General features: G+C 42.9%; 1 protein-coding gene and 1 long non-coding RNA gene across 6 annotated transcripts in view; one reads left to right on the forward strand and one right to left on the reverse strand.

Annotated features, from left to right (window-relative positions):
* Adamtsl1 (ADAMTS-like 1) overlaps positions 1-27,108 on the forward strand; it is a 398,736-nt gene that overhangs the window by 325,332 nt on the left and 46,296 nt on the right. For 4 of the 5 annotated variants that reach the window (XM_087549776.1, XM_087549775.1, NM_001431177.1 and 1 more), the window contains 1 exon segment: positions 17,578-17,706. In XM_087549776.1, coding sequence (XP_087405902.1) covers positions 17,578-17,706 — 129 coding nt within the window. 5 annotated transcript variants of the gene reach the window in all.
* On the reverse strand, positions 901-26,953 carry LOC148005888 (uncharacterized). Its single transcript, XR_015620955.1, has 3 exons — positions 26,672-26,953; positions 26,278-26,377; positions 901-2,306 (listed from the first exon to the last, which is right to left on the reverse strand). It is a non-coding gene; the product is annotated as an uncharacterized LOC148005888 (long non-coding RNA).

Below are 27,108 nucleotides of genomic sequence, written 5' to 3' on the forward strand. Positions count from 1 at the left end.
AATTTAATACAGCGAATAGAAACCTGGAGTTTAAGCACAGCTATTGTAACACCAGGCTCATCTTCAACTCTTTGAAGGCAAGCTGTTAGAAGCTGCCAAAAGCTTCAACACCAGAGAAGAGAAACATAGGATCTAAAGAGGCACCAAGACAGGGGCTGAGTGATGAAGTATGACTATAGGACCATGTCCAGGATTTAAGAACAATGTGCCCATCTTCAGCTGCTGAGTTTGTTCAAGTCTTCTGACAAACCTTCTGAGTGACTCCTCTAAAAACGAGGTGGAAAATGTTGGTTGCCTAAAGATCGTGTTTGCCGTCTGCAGCTCAGCCAGTGTTGGGAGACATTCAGTTATAAAACTCAAGGCTGGGGTTTCTAGGTACTTCCAGATTAGGGAATGCAGTAGAATTGCCTACCTAAAATAGAGAAATAGCTAGGATCCTGCTCAAGTCGAGCACAGTAGCTCACACCTTTAATCACACTACTAGAGAAGCTGAGACGGGAAGATATGAGTTCTGGGCTAGCCTGAAACACTTAGCAAACTACAATCCAGTAGACGTTCCCTAGTGAAACCCCATCTCAAAACCCCCATATATTGCTGCTTCACGCTGTGTGTTATATGAGCTAAACATAACCTGAGATTAGAGGCGGGAATGGATATTGAACACTTCTACATTCGGTTACCAGTTACTTGTTATTAACTACATGATCTTGGGGGAGAAAGTGTACAACCTCAGGGTCTTGGGTATCAGAGAAATTGATATTATCCACAGGGTAGTATGGGGTTAAGTAAGGCCGTAGGTGTATAACTGACAAACGCTGGGAACAGGAGAGGTGGTCTTCCCTAGAAAAGAGTACGCCAATTGGTTATCCAGAGCCAAATACTCAGCCGTGAAACATGCATACAAGTAACATTAAATTACCAAGGAAGTTATATTTAAGAATGTATGTGAGTATACATGTACATATACGTATGAAATAACAATAACAAGTCATGAATTTGAAGGAGAGGAATATATGGGAGGGTTTGGAAGAAGGAAAGAGAAGGGAGATATGTGATTATAATATCTCTCTGTCTCTGCTCTCTGTCTCTTTGTCTCTCTGTCTCTGTCTCTCTGTCTCTCTGTCTCTCTGTCTCTGTCTCTCTCTCTCTCTCTCTCTCTCTCTCTCTGTGTGTGTGTGTGTGTGCAAATAAAGCTCTTAGAGCAGTGCTGGTAACATCATTCACACTCAGTAAATGTTAGCTTTCTTTCTCTGGCTCTTCTAAAGTGAAGGCCCCTGAAAGCAGCTCCAAGACTGGAAAACACCAGCCCAGCTTTGTGTCCACACAGCTTTTAGCCTTAGTTCAACACCAACTTAGTTCACTGTGGTCAGGTTCTTGTAAATCCTGCTGCTGCTGTACACTTGGAGAAATTGCAGTATTCTTGGTTTGTTTGTTTGTTTTTCTGGACTTCAGTTTAAATATAGGTCAAGTAGAAAGAAAACTGAGGCTCAAGATAGATAATTGCCCTAATACTTTCATAAGAATAGTACAGGCTTTAGTCCTGTGGGTGCCCCCTCGTGTAGCTCCAGGGAGCCTCAGAGCACAGGTTTGCATCACACTTGGTCACTTCCTAAGGACCTATGCTGTTTCTTAACTTGCTAACTTCATTTCTTCATCAGTCCAACCATGGGTATCACCAGTACCTCCTAGAAATAGTCTGTGACAATTACATTAACTCATTCATGTAAAATGCTTGGAACAATCATACCCAGCACATCTTAAGTGCTCACTGCTTGTTAGACAGAATTACTATTTGTAATGTCAAACCAGAATCAACCAATCTTTAGAGCATAAAGAAACCCTCTTTCAGGGACACAATGCTTGCCTTGTGAAGGCCATTGTTCTCAGTGTCTCTCAGGCAACTAAAGAAGCTGAATTAGCCAACTGTAAGCTGCTTAGGCATCTAGACTGAGGTGAATTCTGATAGAACTGTTTCTAGCAAGTGAGGTAGCTTGTGATGAAAACATGGGGAGAGTCCCAAGTCTCATTTCAAATACCACTCACTTAATGTGCAGGTATAACCGTGCTCAGTAAAGAGAAGTTTTTGATGTGTTCAGATAGCAGCAAGAGATTGGAACACCATCTTGGCCAGTCGGATTCTGCATTGAGTCACATTGCTAGGAAGCCTTCCCAACCAGAAGAGCACTGGCAGTGTTTTGAAGCAAAGCAGTAGTTTCCTGGTAAATTGCTTCCGTCTGGATCCGTTAGCTCCACTTACCAACACGGACGAGAGCCTCTCCAGGTGTAGACCGCTGCTGAAGTCATACCTAAAACGGAAGTGTTTCTGGTTGTCATTGATTTTATAAGATCACAAAAAAAGATACTATAAGGCCAGCTTGGCATCATCAATGGAAAATGAGAAGAAGATGAGAGCTAAGGGTGGGTGTATCTGTCATGGAAAGGAGAGAGCTCAGATGAGATCATCTCACGTTTGCACAGGGAGCTAGAAAATTCTCCTTTCCTGGCAAGTTTTCCTGTCTTTTTGTGAGTTGAGTCGCTGACACGTTTTGTGTCTAAGAAAGAGATCAGAGAGACCCTGCTAAGAAAATGAAACTAAAAGGTAGTTGTTTTGAAATTCTTTCTCTACCCCTTCTCATCACAATTTGGTAGCTGCAATAAAAAGAAAGGAATTTGTGTAAGCTCTTCATAGTGTTAAGTCGTTTCAAATCGGTGATCCTCAAATTTTGAAGCCAGCAACTGTTAACCAGAGTGTTTTCTTCATCAAGTTAGACTCAAAGAGGGCCTTGTCACCAGTAGCAAAGTCTGACAAAAGAAACTTTTCTCCAGTGCTCGAATCAAAAAAGAAAGCTAGACAAGTTTGACTGTGTCCCAGGGGTAGCCTGAGTCATATGGCGCTAGCCATTGAGTCAACCTGCCATCAAAAGGACCTTATTCCTTACTGGCTACAATGATAAATGACCAACACCTTAGTTTCTTAAGTACAGAAACATAAAAAGTCCACCAAAGATCTGCACATCTATCAAACTTAAAACAAAAGATAAGAGTACAGCCACTTGAGTTGGCTCCCAAAAAGACCCATGGAAACAAATAAGGCACCAGAGAGTATTGTAGGCAGGCTTATCGCAACCCTAACGACAAAGAAAAACTTCCTCATTCCTCATCTGTCCAGCAGGGTACAGAAGGATGGGTAGTTGGGCAGATGAGGGACATAGCATGTCTTTGCCATGGTTTTTAGCATGCAACTGCCTAGATCCATGCCCATGATGCTTCCTTGTCTAGAACTCTGCACGCAACAGGCAAAGGAAGTAGCAGAACTCTCTGCTGTCTGTTCTCCTGAAGTGTCAGGTTCAGTTGATTAATTAAAAGAGGTGGTGGCAGGAACTCAAGCACCATGACAGCCTGGCATGGGCAAAAAGAAATACCTAAGGAGATTAGTAATAGAACCAAGGCAGCTAGGACATGTTCAGGAAAGGACTGTGGGCCACACTCATGTCTTCCGATGCTCAGGCCCCTGCAGGATTTGTACCAAAACACACTGAGTAACAGAATTTCAAGGGTAAAGAAATCCCCATTCTTTCTCATAACTGCTCAGGTTAACTAGTAGCCACAATGTGACTCCAAATGACTACAAAGGGTTTTTTTTTCCCAGATCTTGAAATATGATTTATGTATTGCAGAATCTTTCCACTATGGGTGCACAGTTGAGATATTTATTCAACAAGTCTGGGTCTTTTTGTAACTATTCCCAAAGATGATGGTTTCTTTCATTTTTAAAAGTTTCATTAAGGTATTGTCCATATATAGCAGACGGCCTCACAGAAGTCAATGGCATGTGGTATATTCAGAGTTCTGCATCTGTCATCACATTTAGCTTTAGGGCACCTCTCATTCCTCCCGAAATCAGCTTCACACCCCTTAGCCATCACTCCCTAATCTCCCAGGCAAACTCCAAAGCAGTTCACCTCTACAAAGCTATTTATCATGAGCAGGTTCATGTACGGTTACATAAATGGAATCATGCAGTACTTTGTCCTTTGCTACTAGTCTCTGTCATTGGGTATAATAATAATGGTGCCTTTATACCACCACACCACCACCACCACCACCACCACCACCACCACCACCACCACCACCCCTATGACATATACCACATTTCCTTCATGACTAAATGATTCCTCTTTAAGGACTTATTCCTCAGGGCAGGGTAATAGTCCAGTATATGAACCAACCACCTTTCATTCATCACTTCTTCAGGTGGTAGAGTAGACATGTGTGTCATTTCCCTTTTGAGCTATAATGAATGATGATGCTATAAAGATTCCTGTGCAGTTTCACATGTGGCAGCTATAAGTTTCATCTCGTGGTTGACTCATTTCTAAACATGTAAATGCTCCCTTATGTAGAGCATTCACATTTACTTTTAAATGAATCTGCCAATTTTGTTCCAAACAGCAGAATAGTCTTATGTCTCTGTTAACAGTGTAAAGAACCCTAGTTTCTCCACACCCCGTCTGCTTGTTGTTGTCTGTCACTTTTATTACAATAGTCCTCAAGACTGGTGATGTTAAGTATCTTTTATTGTTTTACTTAGTGTAAAGGACACTGATAACAACTTCCCACATCTTCCCACCTTCTCTTCTTCACCCAGCCAGTCATCATGTTGGCCCTCATTGTTTATCTCTGTGTTTTCTTTGTTGCAAGTATAATCTGGGCTCAGTATATAGTATGTATAGTTTGTTGCAAGTGTAATCTGGGCTCAGTATATAGTATGTATAGTTTGTTGCAAGTGGAATCTGGGCTCAGTATATAGTATGTATAGTTTGTTGCAAGTGGAATCTGGGCTCAGTATATAGTATGCATAGTATTCATTCCTACTGCTACTGTTGCAAGTTAACATGTATTTCAGAACCTGAACCAAATCAGATATTCTCATAGTTCATATAGTCATGTCAGTAGAAAATCTGAAGGTTGCTAAAATCAAGATGGTGATGGACTCTCTTCTTCCCTAGACTCTTGGGAGCATCATTTCTTTCTCATTCAAATTGATGGAAGAATTTTGTTCCACATGGTGTAGGACTGTAGACCCGAATTTCTTGCTGACTATAAACTAAACACTATTCTATGTACTAGAAGCCACTGAAGTCTTCATCTCTTGATTTCTTCCCTGTCTTCAAAGCCAACAGTGATGTCTTTGACCCTTCGCATGTGTCGCCTACACGTTCCTCTGTCCCTTCTTCTCTTTCTAAGTGTTCATGGGATTAAACTGGACCCACCCAGATGACCGAGGATCATCTCTCTGTTTTAAGTCCAGCAAGTTAGCAACCTTAATTTCCTTCTGCCACATCATGGGTCCCAGGGATTAAGGTATCTTTGCAAGGTCGTTATTTTGCCTGCTTACAGTGTCTGAGGACACAGTTCATTTCCATTGGTTGCTGCCAAAGAGGAAAGTGCAAGTCAGTGTTGCTAGACCTGATTTTTCTGAAAACACCAGATCCAAACTACTTTAAAACATCACATTTTCAGTTAAAGCAATTCCAAATTTTAGAAATTCTTCCTAGACTAACCAAGTTTGTGTTCTGATATAGCCCTTAGTTCAGTTGTCTATTTTCTATATTTCTGTTCATATGCATACCTTACTTCCTGAGGACAATGTTTGTACATTGAATCTCCGTTTATTTAGCAAATAACAGCAATGGAAGTCATTCGGTGGTTTGGATATAACAGAAAGATTTGCTTTTTAATCTTGCTAAAGACAGGAGGTTGCTGTAATAACAGAAGACATTAGGGAATGCGTTTGCCTCATTACCAAATTTAGAAGCAGATTCAGAACTATAAACCTGTTGCTTAATTGTAAACAGAAGATCTTTAAATAGATGTTCTCTTGGCTCCTTTAGACCTGAGAGTTCTGTAGCTCTCTTATGTGTGAAGAAAAGGACAACAATGCCCACTAACTGTTGCCAGCTCTGCGGTCCCCTTACCTTCAAATCTAACAAGGAAGATTGACTCCGTTTTCCCTTTGTGGAGCAGAAGGAAGCAGTATGCAGCTTTTACAGTAAAGTCTTAAAAATAGCAAATAAAATGAAACTGTCCCTAGAACATGTTAAATGTCATCTCAACTGGACCTCAAGGACAAGGGAAGAAAGGACAAGTTAAAAGAGACCTTCACAGACAGCAGGACAGCATCACAAAACGTGGAAGGTTTTTGGAAGGAGAATCAGACTGAGAAAAAAAAAGATTATGCATATTATCCATGACAGAGTTAAGAATATATACATACATATATATACTAATATAATATTATACAATAACTGAATACAATACAGTTACTATTTAAAAAATTACATAATAATACTTGTGGAATTATCTGGGTGGGTCCAATTTAATCCCATGAACACTCAGAGAAGGGACAAAAGAATGTATAGGTGACACATGTGAAGGGCCAAAGACATCACTGTTGTCTTTGAAGACAGGGAAGGAGTCAAGGTAATAATTCTGAACAGAATACCCAAGAATAAAATATATATCACATATATAATATCCTGGAATATTTCTGACCAGCAAGAAACAAAAATAGACATTGATAGACCGTGCCCATGACAACAAATACCGATGTAGGATCTTATTGATATTCATAAAGGTTTTCACAGTTTCCAGCTGATCTTGGTCCTTTAAACCTAAGCTAGGAGCCTTAATTACTTTAACTAAAAATTCCCCTTTCAAGGTTTTGGGGATTTTTTTGGTTGGTTTTTTGTTTTGTTTTTTTGTTTGTTTGGTCATAACTCCACTGACACTTGTAAGAGATGTGTGACAATTGCAGGGGAGGTGGAGTCATGTTTCTTGAGACAAATGCTTTGATATACTCACTAGGAGGCATTTATTAGTTATGTTTGGAGTGAATGTAATTTGCTTAATTTCAGATACCAAACTGTATGAGATTCACAGTATTTCACTGCTTTCGACTTTAATTTTGTAGTAGACTCATGTTTCAGTTAGTAGGCATCAGCACCTTCCCCTTCTCTTGAACTTGTGTTTAGATCTGCCATGGGCCTCACCGTGTCTTCTTGGACAGTCTCAGAGAGACGAGGGTCTGCCCAGCCTAGGCGGTTTCAAATCTTCTCTGGAGATGGAGATTTTGGAGGTGTCTCCAACAAGACCTCTGCAGATGACTTCTAAGCTTTTTGGATCTCCTCAGAACTGGCTAAAGTTTAGGGACAATCCATCATATTTAAATTATTTGTTTTTCTAATATATTAAAACTCATAATTCTTCAAAATAAAAGCAGTTTCTCTTATACTACTACTACTACTGTTGTGGCTCCTTCCTCCTCCTCATTCCCCTCCTCCTTTACCTCTTTTGCCTTCATCTCCTTTTTATTCCTGATCCTGTTAAGCTTTTTGCCTCTGCATGTATTATACCAAAAGTTCCCAGCTCCACTCCTCACAGCATCCTCACTGTGTTATGGCAGAGATCCCACTGATGGTTACCAAGGCTGAAACTGTTAAACCTCAAAGTGGTGAAAAGAAAGATGATCAAAGCAAGCTTCGTTAAGTACTGGACAGGAAGGTGGACCCTGGTCAAGTCCATACCCAGAATTCCTGGAGAATGGCACTGAATTAGGGTAATCAGGTACTCATAAAGGATAAAGTCTATAGTACTTCCTGCCTTTCAGGGGCAAGCATACATCCTGCCTATGTACCTTCTGCCTATGTGTGGTCAAGCACAACCTGTGCAGTTGGAACAACCAACCTTGTTTACTGAAGTGAGAACAAGTGACTTCTTATCTTCTATGAACAACAGTCCTGGGCACTCCTGAGCCTATCCGTCCGTGGGTATGGGTGCTTATAGGTTGACTTTAGCCCTTACAGAAACCTCACAAGGTACAAAGACATTCTTGTTCTAAGGTCTGATTCTCACCTAACACTTTTGGCAACCACCTCCATAGAGGCATTTGTAGAACTGAACAAAGGTTGTGTGACTATGTGATGACAGAGTTCAGATGGTCACTCAGCTGATGACCTGTCTTTCCTCAGGCCCATGCCACTGTGGGTACCACTGATCATCACTCATTTTTACCCTTCGGCCCTTATTAGTATGACCCCAAAATCCTAATCTGACCAGTATCCTTGTAAAATTCTGCCAACCACCAAATTTGGGGCTAAAATTTCTAAGCAACTTTATCCTTGGTGTGTCTTTTCTAGACCTTGGGTGATTCCCAAGCCTGCTTCCTGGAATTCTAGTTTCCGTCATTGCTCCGTGGCCTCAGTCATCAATGACGGGTTTCTACTGGCAAGTGCATGTCCTTACTCCCTGGCATAGATTATCTGGAGCTGAACATTGAGAACCTAAACTCTTTCAGTTTTCTAACTCATTTTTGATTGCTAAGGATGGGGGAAATCACTTTCCACCAAAATCTATGAATCATGCTGAAGAATGGAAATCAGACTCCATTCCTTTCTTCCTCCCCTCCTTCCTTCCTTCTTTCCTTCCTTCCTGCCTTCCTTCCTTCCTTCTTTCCTTAATCCATTCATTCATTGAGTGTGTTAGTGAATACTGATTAGCATTTGCTTTGATAAACATACAAATTATATGGTATATACGATATAATAGCTTCTTCTTTTTGTAAATGTCTAAAGCAAAAACTTACAAAGAGTTTATATAGTTTGTATAGTTTACCTGTTCCGCCTGCTAGGACTCCATCCTATGCCTGTGCTCAACTGTGGAGAGATTGGAGAGGGACCTAACTGTGGGTCCAGGATAAAGGGGAAGTGGGTTTGGTCTCATCAACTTAGTCCCTGCCCGAACTCATAAAATGGTGCTTCTAATAACAGGTCTACTGGTCAAGGCTGCAACACAGCTCTGAGTGTACTTGACAGTATTGTCTGTTCTTGCTGTCACTCAAAGAACAACCCTTTCTGGTTTGTCAACATCATGCTAGCTAGAGTCATTTGAGAAGAAGGAATCTCAATTAAGAAAATGCCCCCATCAAACTGGCTTATGGGTTAGTCTGTGGGGTAGTTTCTTGATTGATAATTAATGTGGGAGGGTGCATGGTGCCACACTCAGGGCAGTTAATGCTGGGGTGTATAGCGGGGAAGGATGAGTAAGCCATGAGGAGTGGTGGAGTTTGACAGTGAGAGTTGTAAGATGAATTCAACCCTTTCCTCCCCAAGTTGATTTTGATCATAGTGTTTTATCACTACAGCAACTGAGACTTTAACTACCATGCCTTCTCATCACCTCTGGCTGCTGTGTCAGTCATGTTCACACTGGGCCAGGGAGTTTTTGAATGTGTTTACTCTTGACTTTTCCATAGTTGGTTTTGATTTGTAGTTAGAGTATGTGTGAGGAGAGAAAGTAGGGCTTTGTTTTTGAGCCTTTGCTTCTGAGGTTCTTCATCTGTCTCTGCCTGCCTCAGAGGGACTCACTCTCCAGGAGTTAGGCTTCCTGGTTTGCTGAACATCTCTGCTGAAAGACATCATAAGACCCCACCCATTCCGAGGTAAGCATCACATCCACAGATGCTAGCATACAGTGTTAGCAGCAGCTTGGGCTGCCCTGCAGCATGTCAGGTTCTGACTAAAGAAAGAAAGAATGAGACTTAAGAGTACATATAAAGGTGGGCATAGTAGTGCAAGCTTGTAATCTCCTGGAGGCAGAGCAGTAAGACTAAGTTTGAGGCCAGCCTGGTTTACATAGCAAGTTTCAGGCCACATGCATAGCAAGACCCCTTTCTCATTTAAAAGAAAAAAACAAAACTCAATGTGTTGGAAATTTCAAAATATACATATAGACATTTTTGTAACTTTTGAGAGGGCCAATTAATTAAGAAAAATTGCTCATTATAAACTTCTATTGATTATAAGTGCTTGGGTGACTTTACACTCTGTGTTAAAACTGTTTCCTGAAGGTGATGGGAGCATAGCCGTCTGCTAACAGCACCTCTACTGATAGTGGACAAGGCCATTACTTTTCAGCACAACCTCGGTATAATTAATTAAGGGCTGGATTTAATTCAGTGACATTTGAATTTTATAGCTATACACTTGCAGCTATAAAAACTACCTTTATTATTAAAATTCCTGTAGGAAAAATAACTTGGTAATTGTGGGTCTGTTCTGGTCCCTGGCCTCATTTCCCCATTGGCACAGTGGGTTTTATAACTCAGTGAGGCAGCTCTTGTATTGGCGAAGGACAGATTATGTCTTTAACAAGTGCCCTGGGGATTCTGCAGCAGCCAGTCTGCAGACCAGGATGTAGGGACCCTCCCTAACAAACACTGGACTATACGTCCAAGATCTGGTGTCCAGTTCAGCATCATAACATACCAGCTCTATGGTCTTGGACATATCCCTGGCTGTTCAAAGGATAGTTTTATCTATCTGCCTCTCAAAGCTATGTTTTTTACATTTAAGGCATATTGTTTTGAGAACCTACTTTGTGCCAGGACTAGATGACAGGAAGATTATGTGATGAGTCATGGTTGAGAGAGAAGGCATAGAGAATAGAATTTCTGATAGTCTTATGAAAAAGAGAAATCAAAATAAGTGAGACTTATAATGCCTGGCAAGGGGTAATGGGGTTCATGGTTTAGATGTGGTAGCTGGAAATGGCCTCTCCAAACTATGTTATATGCAAAGAGACCTAACTGATAAGAAGAATATATCCATGTAGATGTCTGTAGACATCGGGGATAGGGACCAGACCGACCGGGGCTGCTTGGTAGAGGAACGAAAGTCCAATAAGCTAGAACAGAGTGGCCTATGGGAATTTTGAGGCAGGAGAGGCAGACGGTGAGTCATAACCATGTAGAAGACAGTTGTGAAAAGAAGCTATACATTTTGTTTGGATTATACTGAAAGTGTCAGAAACGTTCAGTGACAAACTATATGATCTGGTTGACATTTCAGAGAGAAAGACTCTGTCTTAGGAAGAGATTATAGTGAGTGAGGTCACAGTGGAAGCAAGGAGCTCACTCTGCCCCTGGAGGCTGTACAGTTGCCCTGACATAAGGATAGCATTTAGTTATAGCCACAGAGATGTGTATTAGGGTTGGCCTAGATATGGATTAGAGTTGACATTCATTAATATCAGTGTTATTCCATATTTGCCTGCATTTACATGTCAGCATATCATTATGGTACATCACTCCTCTTTATCAGGTCATACGTGATCACAATGGAAGGTAGGTGGGAACAGCCCTGTGTAGTTGTAAAAGAAAAAAAAAAAACATGGAAAGCCTACACCCATACTCACCTACACCATGTTTCCACTCCTAAATAGAGTTCCAATGAGCCTATTCTCTCCTGCCCAGAAGGCCAGTCAAACAGAAGAGGACAAGAAAGAGGCCAGCTTCAAATATGAAGCTAAGTGACTGCACATGAGAAATGAGAGAGAATATGCAAATTATGACATGAAGGTGTCAGACCCAAAAGACTGTCTTCAGTTAATGAAGGACAAGAAGAGTGATTGCCAATCTGGAGTGTCCTGCCTTTAAATGGTTAAAACAAAATCAAATCCACTTGACTTACAAAAGATTAAGCTTTAGGTATATGAAATGACCTCATGCGGACCCTTATTTCCCCACGGTGCTTAATAAATGAATCTTTGCATTGTATTTTATGGTCATGTGCATACAGTGCTGTATTTTTCCCCTGGATGATAAAATGCCTGTTAAAGCATAGCATACAAAGAATTTCCACTTCCGGAAAGAAAGCGTAGGAGACGTGGTTGTACTGTTCCCTATGCCTCTCGCTCAGTGCAGTTAAAAACCCTGACCATAGCGTGTGTGAGCACAAGCTTGAAACTGGAAAGAAGAAAGCTGACTGGCTACAGACCTTGGAAACCGAGGGATGGTTCAGCTCGCACAACTGTGAGTTTATTGGGCTTCTTCTTTGCCTCATAAACTCTAAACTTGGAGCTGAAGAAGGGAGCTACCAGGAATACCAATGAGTATGTGAGAAATATATATTAAAAGCTTGTTCTCTCTATCAAAAGGAACAGGAAAGAGACTGTGTAGCAAGACAGATGTTCCAAAACTATTGCTGAACCTTGAGCAAACATCACAGAAACACTGTGACCCATACAACACAGTCACACAGGCTGGTTAAGGAGCCTAGACTCACCTTCTCTCATGGACAGCATGAAAGGAGGTATCTACTTCAGCAAACTCCTGGGGGTGGTGTCATAAAAAATGAGGTGTTTTATCCCTACTCGGAGCTAATGAGAACATTTGGGGAGCCTAGACCTCCACCTTCACCACATAGAATTCTTATTCCCATACCTACTCGAGAATCAGACCCTAACCGCCTCCCAGCAGCTATAAGGAAGGCTATTTCCATTGTGATGACATTGAAAACCAATGGACATTCAAAACACCCACCCTGCCCAGCAGTAATAGAGAGTCCCCTGACATGGGAAACATGAGAAACCAAACCAGGAAGAGGACTTCTACCCTCTCTACTTCCATATCTATATGACGCTAGAGAAAATGGCCGAAATACTAAAAAAAGAAAGAAGACTTACATTCAATATGGATACCATGTAACAGAATACAAAATACCAGGGCTAGTTTTGAAATCACTCATCACTTTAAAAACTTGCTTTTTCACTCTCCTTACAAAGTGTAGTCCTGGAAGACCTACCCAGAGTAATAATTGTAAGAAAGGAAACGAGATGCATGTGGAGTTGCTCCTTCAGGTGACACTGGCACTTGACCCGACTGATACTGGGAAGGAATGAGAAAGAACATGCATGTGCATGCGCACACACACACACACACACACACACACACACACACACAGAGAGGGAGAGGGAGAGGGAGAGGGAGAGGGAGAGGGAGAGGGAGAGGGAGAGGGAGAGGGAGAGGGAGAGAGAGAGAGAGAGAGAGGGAGAGAGAGAGAGAGAGAAGCCAGGATCCAGTGCCTGTGGCTGTGCTCAGTAGTGTAGTGGAGCAGTGAAAAGTGATGCAGAACTCCACTGAGTATAATTGTGTACAGCTCAGGGGGAGGTCAGCTCATCTCCTTAGGAGGTCTCTCAGTAGGGGAGTAGTCTCAGGTTGCTGTCACCTGGGAGGAGGAGGAAGCTATGGTTGTTAGTTTTTCCATACAGAGCCAATGTTAACAATGAGACCAGAGGAGGGCTTCACCATCCCTCTGAGCCAATTCCCAGGGGAAAGCTTTGCCATTTCCCCATGGGTTTGAGGCATTGACTCCTTGCTACCCATGGTCATGTTAAACAGTACACATTCAGTCAGGACTCCATCTGTCCTTTACTTACTCTCCTGGGGCTTCCACAGAGAATGGCAATGAGAAGGTAAAGCTTGTCCTTTCCTTCAGAAGGACTGGTTGTCTGTATAAAAAGTACTAAAAATAACTATAAAAAGGCCTTGGACCAACATGTACCTGCATTTCCTCATACCAGAAATAAACAATGAGAATTGAACCACAGTAGTAGCCATCCCTGAAAAGAAATAACTAGGTAAAAAAATCCAACAGAACACATCAAGATTTACATCCTAGAATCTCCAAAACATGGGTAAAGATAATTGGCCATATGGTCTTCCATGGACTAAAGTGCACAATACAACCCAGAGGTTGGTTTTTCCATAATTGATATATATGGTTGATATAATTCCTATCAAACTCTTAGCAGGACTCCATAGTGGGTTTGAGATGACTGTTAAAAGATGCAGCAGAGTGAGGAGCGAAGGAGAGTAAGACAGGAAGCACTGCTTGCCACACTGTGACTATGTAGTTACAGGAATCGAGGCTGTATGTTGTTGGCAGGAGAAAGCTGAAAAGCAGAACAGAAATCCCAGAAGCAGATCTTCACAAACATGCTCAACTCACGGTGACAACGATGAGGAAGCCATCCACGAGAGAAAAGACAGGCTGCCGATGAGGGGTGTCAGAACAACGAAGTAGCCGTGGGCTATCTATGAACAAGGGGCCTTTTCTGAGTACCATACCTTATACAAAAATTAACTCGTGGATGGGCGACACTGACTAGAGTTTTTTAAATAGCTGTTTTCACTCAGTACATTTTTTTTTACCTTAAATGGAATGCCAATAGTTTGAATATTTTTTAAAAAAAAAATGGTGTTTGTTTTAAAATCACCCATCATGAACTCCAGATTTCAAAAAAAAAATCAATAAACAGTTGGTTTCCTGATATAAGAATTAAAGCTTGAGGACAATAAAATAATCCATAAGTATAAAAATCAACTCATGGTATCGCTAAGCTGAATGTAAAACTTAAACCATAAAACATGTAGGAAAAGAAAAACATAGGAAGTTATCTATAGAATATAGAGCTATGTAAGTAGTTCCTAGACTTGATATAAAAAGCATAACCCATAAAAATGACAAATTGGATGTTATCAAGTTTAAACACTTAAGTCTGTGAAAGGCCCTGTTAAAACTAAAAGGAAAGCTACAGAGTGGGTGAGCATCTACAGACTATGTGTCTGACAAAGGACTCCAGACTTTAAAGACCTCTTAAGCTTCTATAGAAAAATAGCTAGTGACCGCAGGTTTTGGATGAAAGATGCGTCACACTGGAACTGGGAAAACTGTCCCCCCAAAGCACTAGATTATGCCCTGGAGAAGATCCGTCCACCCTCATTGCAGTTGCTGGAGTTGGCTCTGCTTCTGGGCAAGGACATCCAGGTCCATGTGAAGATGTCTGCCATGCAGCCAGATTTGTGCTGTTTGACTATTTGAAGCCTTGGTAGCCTATCACCAGAAATACGGTGACGAGGCATTGAAGGAGATCAGTCATCCTGATCCCATATGACCAGCCCTTGTTGGTAGCTTTGCTACAAACCCAGAAAGTCAGGAGGCCCTGGTGCCTGCCAGTGCTTGCTGCCAGAAATCCTACTGCTAAGCCCATTGTGAGAATCGGGATATAACTTAGTGATATGCGTTGTAAGATTTTAATGTCTAAACAGGAAGAGAGTCAATGATAAAATAATCCAGTTACAATTAGAATATGGTGGTTGGCCCTGCCCTCCCAGCTGGTGCCTGTCGCTTCTGTAGGGGAGTGCATCCAGCTGCAGCAAAAATCATTTCACCTCAGCTGTGGGATCACACCCTCCTCAGAGAAGTGATGCCTGGGCCCAGAGTGTCCCTTAGATAGCTGCCTCTGAGAGTCTTCCCTGGTGGTAAACAAGGTTTACATCAAATCAGCTCTGGGAGCTTCTCCCTGCTTCATCTAAACTCTTTGAAGGGAGCCTGCCCGGTCAGCTTGTGTTCTGGTTATTCTTTTCTTGGTTCTAAGCTCCCTGGAGCCCAGACTATGCCTTCTTAAGTCTCTGTTTTCCCACTTCCATCGACAAGACTTACCTGGAAAGCATGTGCTGAGCATCTGGTAAATGTGTGGATGAATGCTTTTAGAATTTTGCTCATAAAGATGCAGGGCGAAACAAACTTATGGAAAGTGACCACCACAAAAAAGCTGCCATGCCTTCAGAACAGTGGTCCTCAACCGTGGGTTGTGATCCCTTCGGCAAGCCTCCAGAAATATTTATGTTGTGATTCATAATAATAGCAAAATTACAGTTATAAAGTAGCCACAAAAATAATTGTATAGTTGGGGTAAGCACAACCTGAGGAACTGTATTAAAGGGTCACAGCCTTAGGAAGGTTGAGAACCGCTGCTTTAGAAAGAGGGGAAATAGATATGGAGACAGTTGGCCTCCAATGAGATGGGATATATTACTGTGGGCGATGACTATGGGACAGTATAATTGAACATTTAATGAGGCCACAGGTAGAAATAGATGCCACCCATGAGCCTCGAAGAAACAATAACTCTAGAGACTAGTCATTTTATTTTCAATTGACAAGGATTCTTGAAGGTGACAGATGTATTAATCTGGACCAAGAAGAGGGAACAGCATATAATGGGAGAAGAAAAACAAATCTAGGCAAAGCCTTTGTCCGTAGTGATGAGAGAGAAATACATGTGGATGAGGAAGCTACCATGGAGGACCAGTGGGCCCATGTCATGCCTCAGTGCACACCCCAAACCCCAGGAAAGATGTGAGGCATCCAAAAGGAACTTCTATACCAACCAGGGAGAGGGAACTGGCTGTGGCTGTACGTGATAGCATCTGCACATTCTGCCCCTTTCTATGATACAACAAAACTGTCACAACAAAACAGAAAAGGATGCCATTACTCAGAGTCACCTTTCAAATATTTGCCCTCGGGAATATGGTAATGGTAATCCTTACTTTATAAAGAAATCTTCGCCCTCGATTGTAAAAGAGGAATTAGTTCGAAGGATTTCTGCTCCCACTTCTGGTAAAAAAAAAAAAAAAAAAAAAAAAAAAAAAGGGCACCAAATATAAAGAGCAAGTCTGCTTCAACACCAATGCTTGGACCACAATTCCTTTGCTAGATCTGATTACCAGTAGTGTGAACACATGGTGTTACAGCAGCTAGCTCAAGCATTGAAAAGAAAGTCAAACCTGCCGCTGTAATTTTTTTTCTGTTTTAATACTACTTACTAAACTTCTGGCTAATAATTTCCAAATGCTCAGATAGCGTGAATAGACATTTCAACAAAAAAATGTGCATGTGGTAAATGTGCAGGTGAGAGAGAGTTGACAGCGTCAGCCATTAGGGAGAGGCAACCTAAACCACAATAAGATGTCATTGTGCAACCATCCAGTGAAAGAAATAAAAAGTATCGGGGAAGAAGGGAGGAGGAGTTGTGACAGTTAAACTGCATTCCTCCACATTTATGCCAAAGAAAGGAAGACAGATGTCCCCACAGCTACCTGTACCAGAGTGTTTATGACAGCTTTATCAGAACCTAGAAATAACCCAGGTCCTCAGCAGCTGAACAGCTAAGCAAACTGTGGTCTTTTTCCCATGTCCTAGAATACTACTCTGCAATAAAAAGGACCACACCATTAAAGAATGCAACCATATTATGATATAAAAGCGGGAAGGATCTCTAGAGATTTCCGAGAGCTGGCAGGGAGCCAAATATGAAAGGTTTCAGAAAGTTAGAGGGGGGAGATTAATTCTGTTTGCACAACACACTTCAGATGCTAAAAGCAAGAAAATGAGAAGCATGCTAATGATGGCCAAAGCACTTAGGGGGGCCAGGGTTATAGATCTCATGAGGAATGCCTGTAGGGGCAGAGGGTCTGCGTCTTAGCCATGTGAATGTCCACATTGAGACCATGAAATTATGCTGTAGTTTCATAACACGATTGCATTATGGGAAAACTGGGATAGACTGCTCTGGGTTACTTCTAACAACTACACATGAATCTAGAACTGTCCCAAAGTAAAAACCCTTAAAGATTGTCTTTTATATTTTATGGTTAGATCATTGAGTGCCATGTTATTTACCTTCAAACTCTTCAACTTCGTTCTGTTCCCATTAAGTCTATGGTAGGCACTCGAGTAAACAGGTAACAGGTTCCAGGTTCCCCCCCCACCTCCAGGCAACACATGGTGGGGTATGCCTGAGCAGATGTGTGTCCACTGTTGGTCTCCTGGTGTTTCAGCACCTCAGTCCACAGCACTGTTGATGAGAGCTCACTTTCTTTCTCATCTCCAGGAAAGCCACTAGTGAAAACATCCCGAATGACTGTGCTCAACACAGAGAAGCCTACAGTCACAGTGGACATCGGTGGCACCGTCAGAACCATCCAAAGAGTGAACGTGACAATCAACTGCCAAGTGGCAGGTGAGAAATCCGTTCTTGTGTTCCTCTGTTCCAATACTGATGGAGCTTTGGCTGGGGGGTGGGGTACAAATGTAAATTAGACACAAATTCTCTCAAGGACTCCAGAACTGAAACACACACCTCATTCATAAAGTGGGGGGGGGGGTGCATTGGAAAGTTAGAGTGCGCAGGTTAATTCTGCCTAAGCCCGGGGGTCTAAAAGAGCCATTAGGATTTTTAATTATTCATGTTAGACAGATGATAGCTGTGTACATTTGTGAGGTACAATATGATATAGCATGGAATAGTTAAGTCAGGCTAATTGGCATTCGTTTGTGTTTGTGCCCGTTGCAGTAGTGTTTGCGTGTGTTTGTTAAAGCAGCTGGGTTACAGAGTGAGGCTGGCTCAGAACCCACTACGTAGTTCAGGCTTCAAATCCATGGCCTTTCTACAACAGCCTTTTAAGTGCTAGGATTGCTGCGGGGTGACAAGCCAGACTTCTTTGCTTTGTTCTCATCTTAATTTTCCATACTAAGCGAATGTGAGCAGGTAAGGATTGGGGCAAGTGTATTAAGGTAGAAAAGGGAAAGGAGTGTGGAAATGTTCCTGAAAGCTGGAAAGCTAGTACTATCCAGGAAGTAAGATGAGCCCAAGTGCGATGTGGAGGGCCTAACTCTTTACAAGGTGGGTGGCAGATGGACCATGGGTGACCTTGGATGAATGACGAAGAGAAAAAGGAAAGCCATGCTGCTATGGTGTTAGATCAGGGATGACTCAGTGGGTAAGAAAAATGCTTGATGTGCAAACAAGAGGACTTAAGTTCGAATCTCCAACAACGGGCATGGCTGTACATACCCTGTACTGAGAAACTGAGACAGGCAGAGTTTAACAACTCATACCTACCCAGAACGGTAAGCTTCGAGCTTAGTGAGAGACAGGGTCTCGAGAAATAAGGAGGAGAGCAGTGGAAGACACCTGATGCCAACCTCCGGCCTGTATGTGCATACACAGGAAGGAAGGAAGGAAGGAAGGAAGGAAGGAAGGAAGGAAGGAAGGAAGGAAGGAAGGAAGGAAGGACAGTAGAGGAGGGAAAGGGAAAGGAAGGAAGGAATACAGAAAGGAAGAACAAAAGAGAAGGAAATGGAGAGGGAAAGGAAAAGAAGGGAAAGGAGAGGAAAGGAAGAAAGGAAAGAAGGAACTGAGGGGGAGACTAGGAAGTAGAAAGATGACCCACATTCATATCAGAAGAACTAATCTTATAAAAACAGCCATCTGCCAAAAGAAATCTAAATCCCAATCAAAATTCTAGATCCATTCTTTACAGAAATAATAAAAGCAAAACCTTAAAATCTATATGAAGGCATAAAGACCAAAGGTAGTCAAAAACATATTGAACAAAAAAAAGAAAGAAAAAAGAATTTTGCTAGCAGTATCACCATGCCTGATCTCAGGTTATACTGAGGAGCCATGGTAATAAAAATTAACATGGTACCAGCACAAAAAAGAGAAGCAGCGATCAATAGAATAGACTTGAGGGCCCAGATATAAGCCCACACTCCTACAGACATCTGATTACTAAAAAAAGACCTCAAAAATACACAGTGGTGAAAGACTAGCATCCTCAACCAATGGTGCTGGGGAAATCGGCTATCAACATGGGGAAGAATGAAACCTCTCACCTTGCATAAAACTCAACTCCAAATAATTCAAGGCCCCACACACACGGCCTGATGCCCTGAAACTGACAGAGGAGGAAATGGGGAGTGCACTTCAGCAGACAGAAGGACTTGCCAGTTACACCGGAAATGAGACTAAGAACTGAGAAATGGGATGTCATGAAACCAAAAAGCTCATGCAGCAAAGTGAGCCATCCATCGAGTGAAGAAGCAAATGCAGAGCGGGAGGAAATCATTGCCAGCTTTATCTCCCCTAGAAGCTTGAGACTAGATTATACGATGAGCTCATAAAGCCTAAAAAGAGAGAAGAAAGAAGTGCAGGTGTCTAATAAACGTTTTTGAGGTGCTCCACACCATCATGCATCAAATTAGAACTACTTGGAGATTTTGCCTCATCGGCATCAGAATGAGAATCTTCATAAGTCAATGACGGCAACTGGAGGTGGAAGGTACCAGGAAAGAAGGGCCTTTGTTCACTGTTAGCGGAACTTAAGCGCGTACAGTTACTATGGGAGTCAGTACGGAGCCTCCTTAGAAAATACTAGATCTACTACTACCTCACTACCATTCCTGGGCGTACACAAGAACTCCTTTACCTTACTGCAGACATAATTCCCCAAGCATTTCATTGCCACTTTGTTCACAATAGTCAGAAAAGGAAACAAGCCTGGACACCCTTCAGCTGATGGATGATGAAATGCAGCGCCTAGGCACAATTAGATTTTACACAGCTATGAAGAAAAATAAAAGTATAAAATCTTCAGGCAAATGGATGAAGCTAGAAAAAATATATTGAGACAGATAACCCAGACCCAGGTAGATAAATATTATATGTTGTCTCTCATGCATAGACCTTTAGATTTGCGTGCTAACCTTGAGAACTCATACAAGTAAGGAAACTGGGGAGGGGGCACTAGACTGAGGGAAGTCTTAAAGAAGATGGGAGAGTAAGCACAGCCTAGATGATGTGGCAGCAGGGGAAGTACCAGGGGTAGAGAGCTTATGCAGGGATGGGGAGGCAAAGGAAGAAAGAAGGAGGGTTGAGTAAAACTAAGATTGTCTGAAAAGGCAGAAACTCACTACTGTATAAGTCAACTCAAAAATGTATGTGGAGAGGGAGAAAGTTACACTGGGAGCATCTCTAGATGAGCTATTCCTGAAAGCCCAGAGTTACTAAATAAAACCCTCACAGAAATCCCAGGATAGGGTTAAAGGTACCTCCTATGAGTCAGTCAGGGAAGCTCCAGAGGCCCCCAAACCAGACAGGCTGCTGCTGTTTTTCCTGGCTGCCCATTGGAACTAATTAATAAAAGCCTGTCGCTGAAAACACCATGTCCCCAGGTTGCAGTATGTAGGGAAAGCATGTGGAAAACCTTCTAGAACTAAGACCTTTCATGCCTGTGCCCCAAGATGGGTAGGAAGCCTTGGCAGGGATTCCCTCCACACAGGCACTGGCTGGTCTTTGTGTCACAGGGACTCCCGATCTGGTCATTGTGAGCATAGGCCTCAGAGAGAAGACCAATCCTGTGGCTTCTCCTGAGAATCATGGTTGCTAAGAGGAGAGGCCAGCAGAGGAATAGACAGCAAAACAAGGAATTAGACCAATTGTTCCCAACCTATGGGTTTCAACCCTTTGGGGGTCCAGAGACCATTTCACCGTGTCATCTAAGACCATCTGCATATCAGATGGTTTTTACATCACTGTTGACAACAGCAAAGCTACAGTTATGAAGTAGCAATGAAGTAATTTTACGATTGGGGTCACCACAATTGTATTAAAGGGACACAGCCTTAGGAAGGTTGAGATACACTGAATTAAATCCAATAAAAGAAATTGTGAAAGCCACATGCCAAGTCAGGGAGAAAATGAGGAACCTGGGACATAAAAGCAATGCTTTGGCCCACTGTAGTGGCAACCAAGACCCAGTCACCTGAACCTCATACAGAAGTTTACTTGATGGTCATTGCCTAACTATGAGGTTATAGCTGGGTGTGGGCTGGGGTTTTGTTGTAGGGAAGAGCATGAATATGTAGAAGCCAGTCAATAGCTGACATCTTTTTATCATCCTCCACCTTAATTGTTGAGGCACCTTGAGCTCTGCATTTGCCTACAGATTCCTGGAGCTCAGTGGCCAGTCAGCATCGCTGAAACGTTACAGTTACAGTTTTGTTTCTACCCACAGAACTATGTGTATTGATCCTAATTAAAACTGTGCCTGTTGTTAAATCATATATTTATCCAAAGCAGTTGGGGGAAATCCCAGTTTTGATGTAATTAGCTGGATGTGTAGGGACATGATCCCCACTGGGTCTCTAGCCAGTGTTCTGACAACATTGCTAATGGGACATGGCTCAGGAGCTGCTTTCCTCTAGCTACCTCTGTCCCTCTCCTACTCCCTACTGTCTCTAACAACAGCTTATAGGCCTTCTGCCTGGTTGGGTAAGATTTGCCAAGCCCTAGTAGCATCGCCTTGTAAAAAGCAGGGGAGTGAGTCCATTAAGGCTGCTTAAAGGAAGGCTGTCAAGTTCACTTGCTTTACTCATTGACAGTTGAGTATCTAATCAAGGTTAGATCAGAGGTCTCCTAATCCAAGGACACATAGATGGTACGATTAATCAGGAAGCTCACCATCTGGAAAGAAGAGAGGTTCGGAAACACATAATAATACAGCACCATCTATAGGGATAGCCATTACTGCATCCTTGTCTAGAATAGCAGGGTGGTTTTGATACTTCAGGAGATACAGAATAAGATGAGTCTGTGCTCACAGTCCCCCTCTCCAACCTTCCCCACGGGGCACATTCTAACATAGTTCCCTCATCACTGCAGCCCCCCTCCTTCCTTTCTGCTCCCTAATTAACATGTGTCTGTCATGAGCCTAATTCTAAAGGATATATAAAAGTCTATTTAAAGAACATCTCATACTTCACCTAGACTGCCCGACATCCTCACATGTTTGAGCCATTAGCAGTTTCTCATTAAAGAGTGTTTCCCACACATGTGCTCTCCACTTGTAAAATGCAGCCCCACACACTCCTCCCAACCCTTCGGCATAGAGAGCACTAATCAGAGAATAGGATGAGGCTTTTTCTTTAAAAAGGATCCAGCCCATTCTTTCAATCTTACGATCATTCTCTCTGTGGTAAGAGTTCAGAAAACTAAGGGAAAGATCAACGGATCGATGGAGGAAACTGTGTGAATGACCTCTGGCTGCACCTGACAAAGTGACCTCAGGCTGGTGTGTGAAAGATGGCTTGTCTGTGAGCTGTGGCTGGCAGTGGCAGAGGTAAAGAAGGCAAACAAGGCTGGAAGTAAAAAAAAAAAAAAAAAAAAAAAAAAAAAAAAAAAAAAAGGGAGCGGGGACTAGATCTCACACGTGCTCATAGATTATACTGCAGTTTAGATTGTTTTATCCTACGAGCAAGGGATGCTTCTGAAGGGTTTTGATGATACAGTAGTACTGGTGGCACAGATATGAGTGGTTCAGGAGCCAAGTAGGAATGCATTATTGGTGTAGGTTAGAGTCTAGTACAGAGTAAATCCTACTACCCCCGGTGCATAATGCTTCAGATACAATAGATTACTGGGGCTTTCTTAAGAATTCACAGTGTTCAGCTGGACTGCATCTGCAGTCCTCACTAAATCATTCAGGGTCAGGGGCCTCCATTCTGTTGAATTTCTGAGGTGTCCCTGGGAGATCATTCTCATTCTCTCTCTCTCTCTCTCTCTCTCTCTCTCTCTCTCTCTCTCTGTGTGTGTGTGTGTGTGTGTGTGTGTGTGTGTGTGTGTGTGTGTGTGTGTCTGGTGAACCAGAAAGGGAGAGAGAACTGGGAAAGCTCTCAAGGGCCATAACAAAGGAGCTTCTCACTTACCTCAGGCCATGGCCACTTACAACTAGGAGAGATACTGGAACCTATCCCCCAGCGAGACTTGTGGAAAAGACTAAGAAGGTTTTGGGAATGAAGACCAGTGTCTGCCCCAGCTCCTGAGGAGGGATAGGAAAAGAGGCTGAAAGTCTCTTGTCAAGGCCACCATGGTTCCTCAGGCTAGTCAGTCACCAAAGCTGATATTTGAATCACTGTGTCCATTGACTTTTCTTGTACCAAGCCAAGCACCACCCCTACCACACGCTCACATGCTCTCTCTCTCTCTCTCTCTCTCTCTCTCTCTCTCTCTCTCTCACACACACACACACACACACACACAGAAACTTTAAGAACATATCATGTAAAAGTACACCTTTAGACACCCCACTTCAAGGTGCTGACAAGCTGCCATGGTACGCGCAGCCCTCCAAGGATAACAAATGGTCCAGTTAGCAAGAATATCCTGTCTGGGATATTAAAGAAGAAAGGGATATTATAGCATCATGCTTCCTGGCAGCTCAGTGGAGATTAAAGGCACTAATCCTTGTAATCGGGTCCCGTTACCAGGCATTCTGACTAGACCCATTTATTGGTCCTTCCAAGAGAGAACACTGTGTTGCTGTTAAGAAATGCCACAGGGGACAAAGCAGACACAGGTTAGTTTGCATCCCCTTTGTAGACACAAATAATACCCAGGAGTTCAGCATGGGGCCTGGACAAGTGATTGGTGGACATCAGTAAAGTTCCAGACTGTGCTTTGCTGCAGAGTGTGCTTCCTGCCATTTCTCAGACAACACTATGTAGAGTGTGCTGGCATGTTGTCACAGAGGAAGGGGAGAATGTTTCCAAAGCATGACAAAACTTTCCAACAACAGATGGCTGCTCGGCTAGCTGTTGTAGCTTCTAGAGGCCCCTTCCTTGCAGCACCTTTGGTGCTGTGATGGCTACACACACACAAAAAAAGATAAGATATGATCATATTTAAAGATCTAATGGCTGAGAAATGACAGCAAGGAGTTGGGGATTTAGCTCAGTGGTAGAGCACTTGCCTAGCAAACCAAAGGACCTAGGTTTGGTCCTCAGCTCTGGTGGGAGAAAAAGGGTAACTAGAAATCACAGCAAGGCGCATCAGATATCCTCTAAAGAGATAGTCTAGCATGACAACGGGCTGCGAAGTGTATTTGTTGAGAAAGGAGTTCCTGACATTGAAAGTGTCTCCATATAGATCTCCACTCTGAGATTGCTGGGTTAGTGACTGGCTTGGCAACAACAAGCTTCAGGGACCAGGGACCAGAGGCACTTTCTCTTCTTTTGAATGTGCATGTTTATGTAGTATGTTATGTGTGTATGCATGTACATGTGTGTGGGTATGTATTAGAAGGCCAGAGTTTGGTGCTGGGGGAACTCCTCAATCAGTCCTTTGCCATAATATATTGAGGGAGAGTCTCTCCCTAAGCCTGGAACCTACTAACTTGACTAGACCTGCTAGCTAGACTGCTCTGAAGATTCTCGGTCTCCACTTCCCAAGCTCTGGAATTACACACAGGCACCAGCCCCCTTCATTTGAGTGTTAGGGATCCCAACTCCAGTTCTTAAGCTGTGCAAGCTCTTTACCCACTGAGCTATCTGTCTTAGTCAGGGTTTCTATCCCTGCACAAACATCATGACTAAGAAGCAGTTGGGGAGGAAAGGGTTTATTCAGCTCACACTTCCATGTCGCTGTTCATCACCAAAGGAAGTCAGGACTGGAACTCAAGCAGGTCAGGACGCAGGAGCTGATGCAGAGGCCATGGAAGGCCTGCTTGCTTCCCCTGACTTGCTCAGCTTGCTTTCTTAAAGAACCCAAGACCACCATCCCAGGGACAGCACCACCCACAATGGACTGTGTCCTCCCCTCTTAATCACTAACTGAGAAAATGCCTTACAGCTGGATCTCATGAAGGCATTTCCACAACTGAGGCTCCTTTTTCTGTGATAACTCCAGCTTGTGTCCAGTTGACACCCAAAACCAGCCAGTACACTACCTCTCTAGATTTCTTCGTCTGAGCCCCATTTTTCTCCTTTATATAATGGAGTTGATAGTAGTACATGGCCTGTTGAGATCATTATGGAAAATAAGTGTTTACATCTCTGTCATGTTTGGCTTATAGTAAATGCTTAGTGTTACTTTTAATGATGTCAGAGGTCTATTTTTGCACAGCTCATTACACTCCGGGTGTCAAGGTATACTGAACATCAGGATTAGGCTAGTATGTCTGGTGCCTTTCCAAGTATGTGTTGGCACGTCTAGGGGGCTAACGAGAGTCTCTAAAGCATAGTATCCATCCCTTAAGAGAGAAGGGGGACTAGCTCTCTGGACCTTGCTCATTTTCTTCATCCCATACTCTATTCACGATGCCAGCCATGGAAGGGCTGGTCATCACTCCAGATATCCTTATGGTGTCCTTTTCTGCCCTAAGGTTCACAGTCCCAAAGGAGAAATCCCTGAACTGTGGCAACAGTGATAACCCATTGTCAAGCATACAGTGCAAGTCTCTTCAAGAGTAAGCCAAAGGAACATTTGCTACTAAACAGACCAGGGAAGGGTTTCTGTATAATCCTCTTTTCCTTGACAGTATTGTACAGTACTGTAAAGAGTATCATAAACCCCTTCCCATTGTTATCCCGAACATTTCCATTTCTCCCATGATGCCTAATCTGATCTCATCAGAGAAATGCCCCTTCCAGGGTATACCCAATCTTGCCCTCGTGAAGAAGCCTGACTTTATGAGTCACAAGGCAAGGAATAATACAGGAAACAGGAAATTTTCAATCAGTTCCTGGAGAAGCAAGAAATAGCTCTGTGAGCGCTCTGACCCCTGGCTTCTTTCCTTTTCCTGTTCCCTCCTCCCTCTGCCATATATCTGTTCTCTCCTTTGCATCTCCTGGCTGAGGGCATCATACCACAGAAGTGTCTGTATACACATACAGGGCTGTAACTGTGGCCTCTAGGAACGTAAGTTCCAGGTCCCAACCAGGCAGTCATGGGCGTGCTCACTCCTCCGTTTACCTAAGCAGCGCTCCCTCTGCATCAAGCGAAAGGCTCATGGCATCTGATCCTCTTGCTCCTCTTGTCTTTCTCAGAAACGGCCTTTTGTTCCCATTGGGGACTAGAAGGAAGATGTTCCAACTAAGTATTATATGGAAGTAATTCAATACAAGAGGAAAGAACTCTCAGTAATAATTTATAAGAACCCATTCCCCCCCATGCTTCTGAGAGAAATAACTAGATTCTTTTTTCTTCAACTCCTTTTCAGGGGCTTTTTAATAACAACAACAACAAAAAAGATCAATGTAAAAATTTGAGCTCAGGGTTCAAAGGCCAGCTGGCATGGGCAGACATCATGATGCGCTTGCTCTCCCTAGTGGTGCTGCAATGGAAACTCTGCTCTTCTGACTCTTACCTGAATCTTTTCTCAAGGTGTGTCTGGAGACACTGGCAGCCTCTCTCCTGGAGTCAGGCTTTGTATCATGGAGATGAATCACCGTTTGTCTTTTCCTGGGGTGACGAGGCTTCAATATCCAAGTTGGGATTTCCTCCTATTAACCCTACTCTTCCTGAGCAATTAAGGCAAATAGTAGGTGCACAGGTGTCTCCTTGGGAAGCTCGGGGCCCCTAGCTGTAAGTTGTCTCTTTGGGACAACACTACATTGTCTGAGGACAAAAATCTAGCCCCAGCTCTGGGAAATCATTAGACTGAAAGTCTAGGTCTTTGGCTTTTCTTGGCGCTATCCCCAGTTTCCAGCATTTGACATTCTAAGCATTGCTTGCATGCTTGCTGCAGAATTCTGTGGGCAAACCAGGCTGGGTGGTATAGAGATGAAGCTTCTGCTGCCTAGA

This window comes from Rattus norvegicus, chromosome 5 (assembly GCF_021556685.1).
Source record: "Rattus norvegicus strain SHRSP/BbbUtx chromosome 5, alternate assembly SHRSP_T2T, whole genome shotgun sequence".
NCBI classification, from domain to species: Eukaryota; Metazoa; Chordata; class Mammalia; order Rodentia; family Muridae; genus Rattus; species Rattus norvegicus.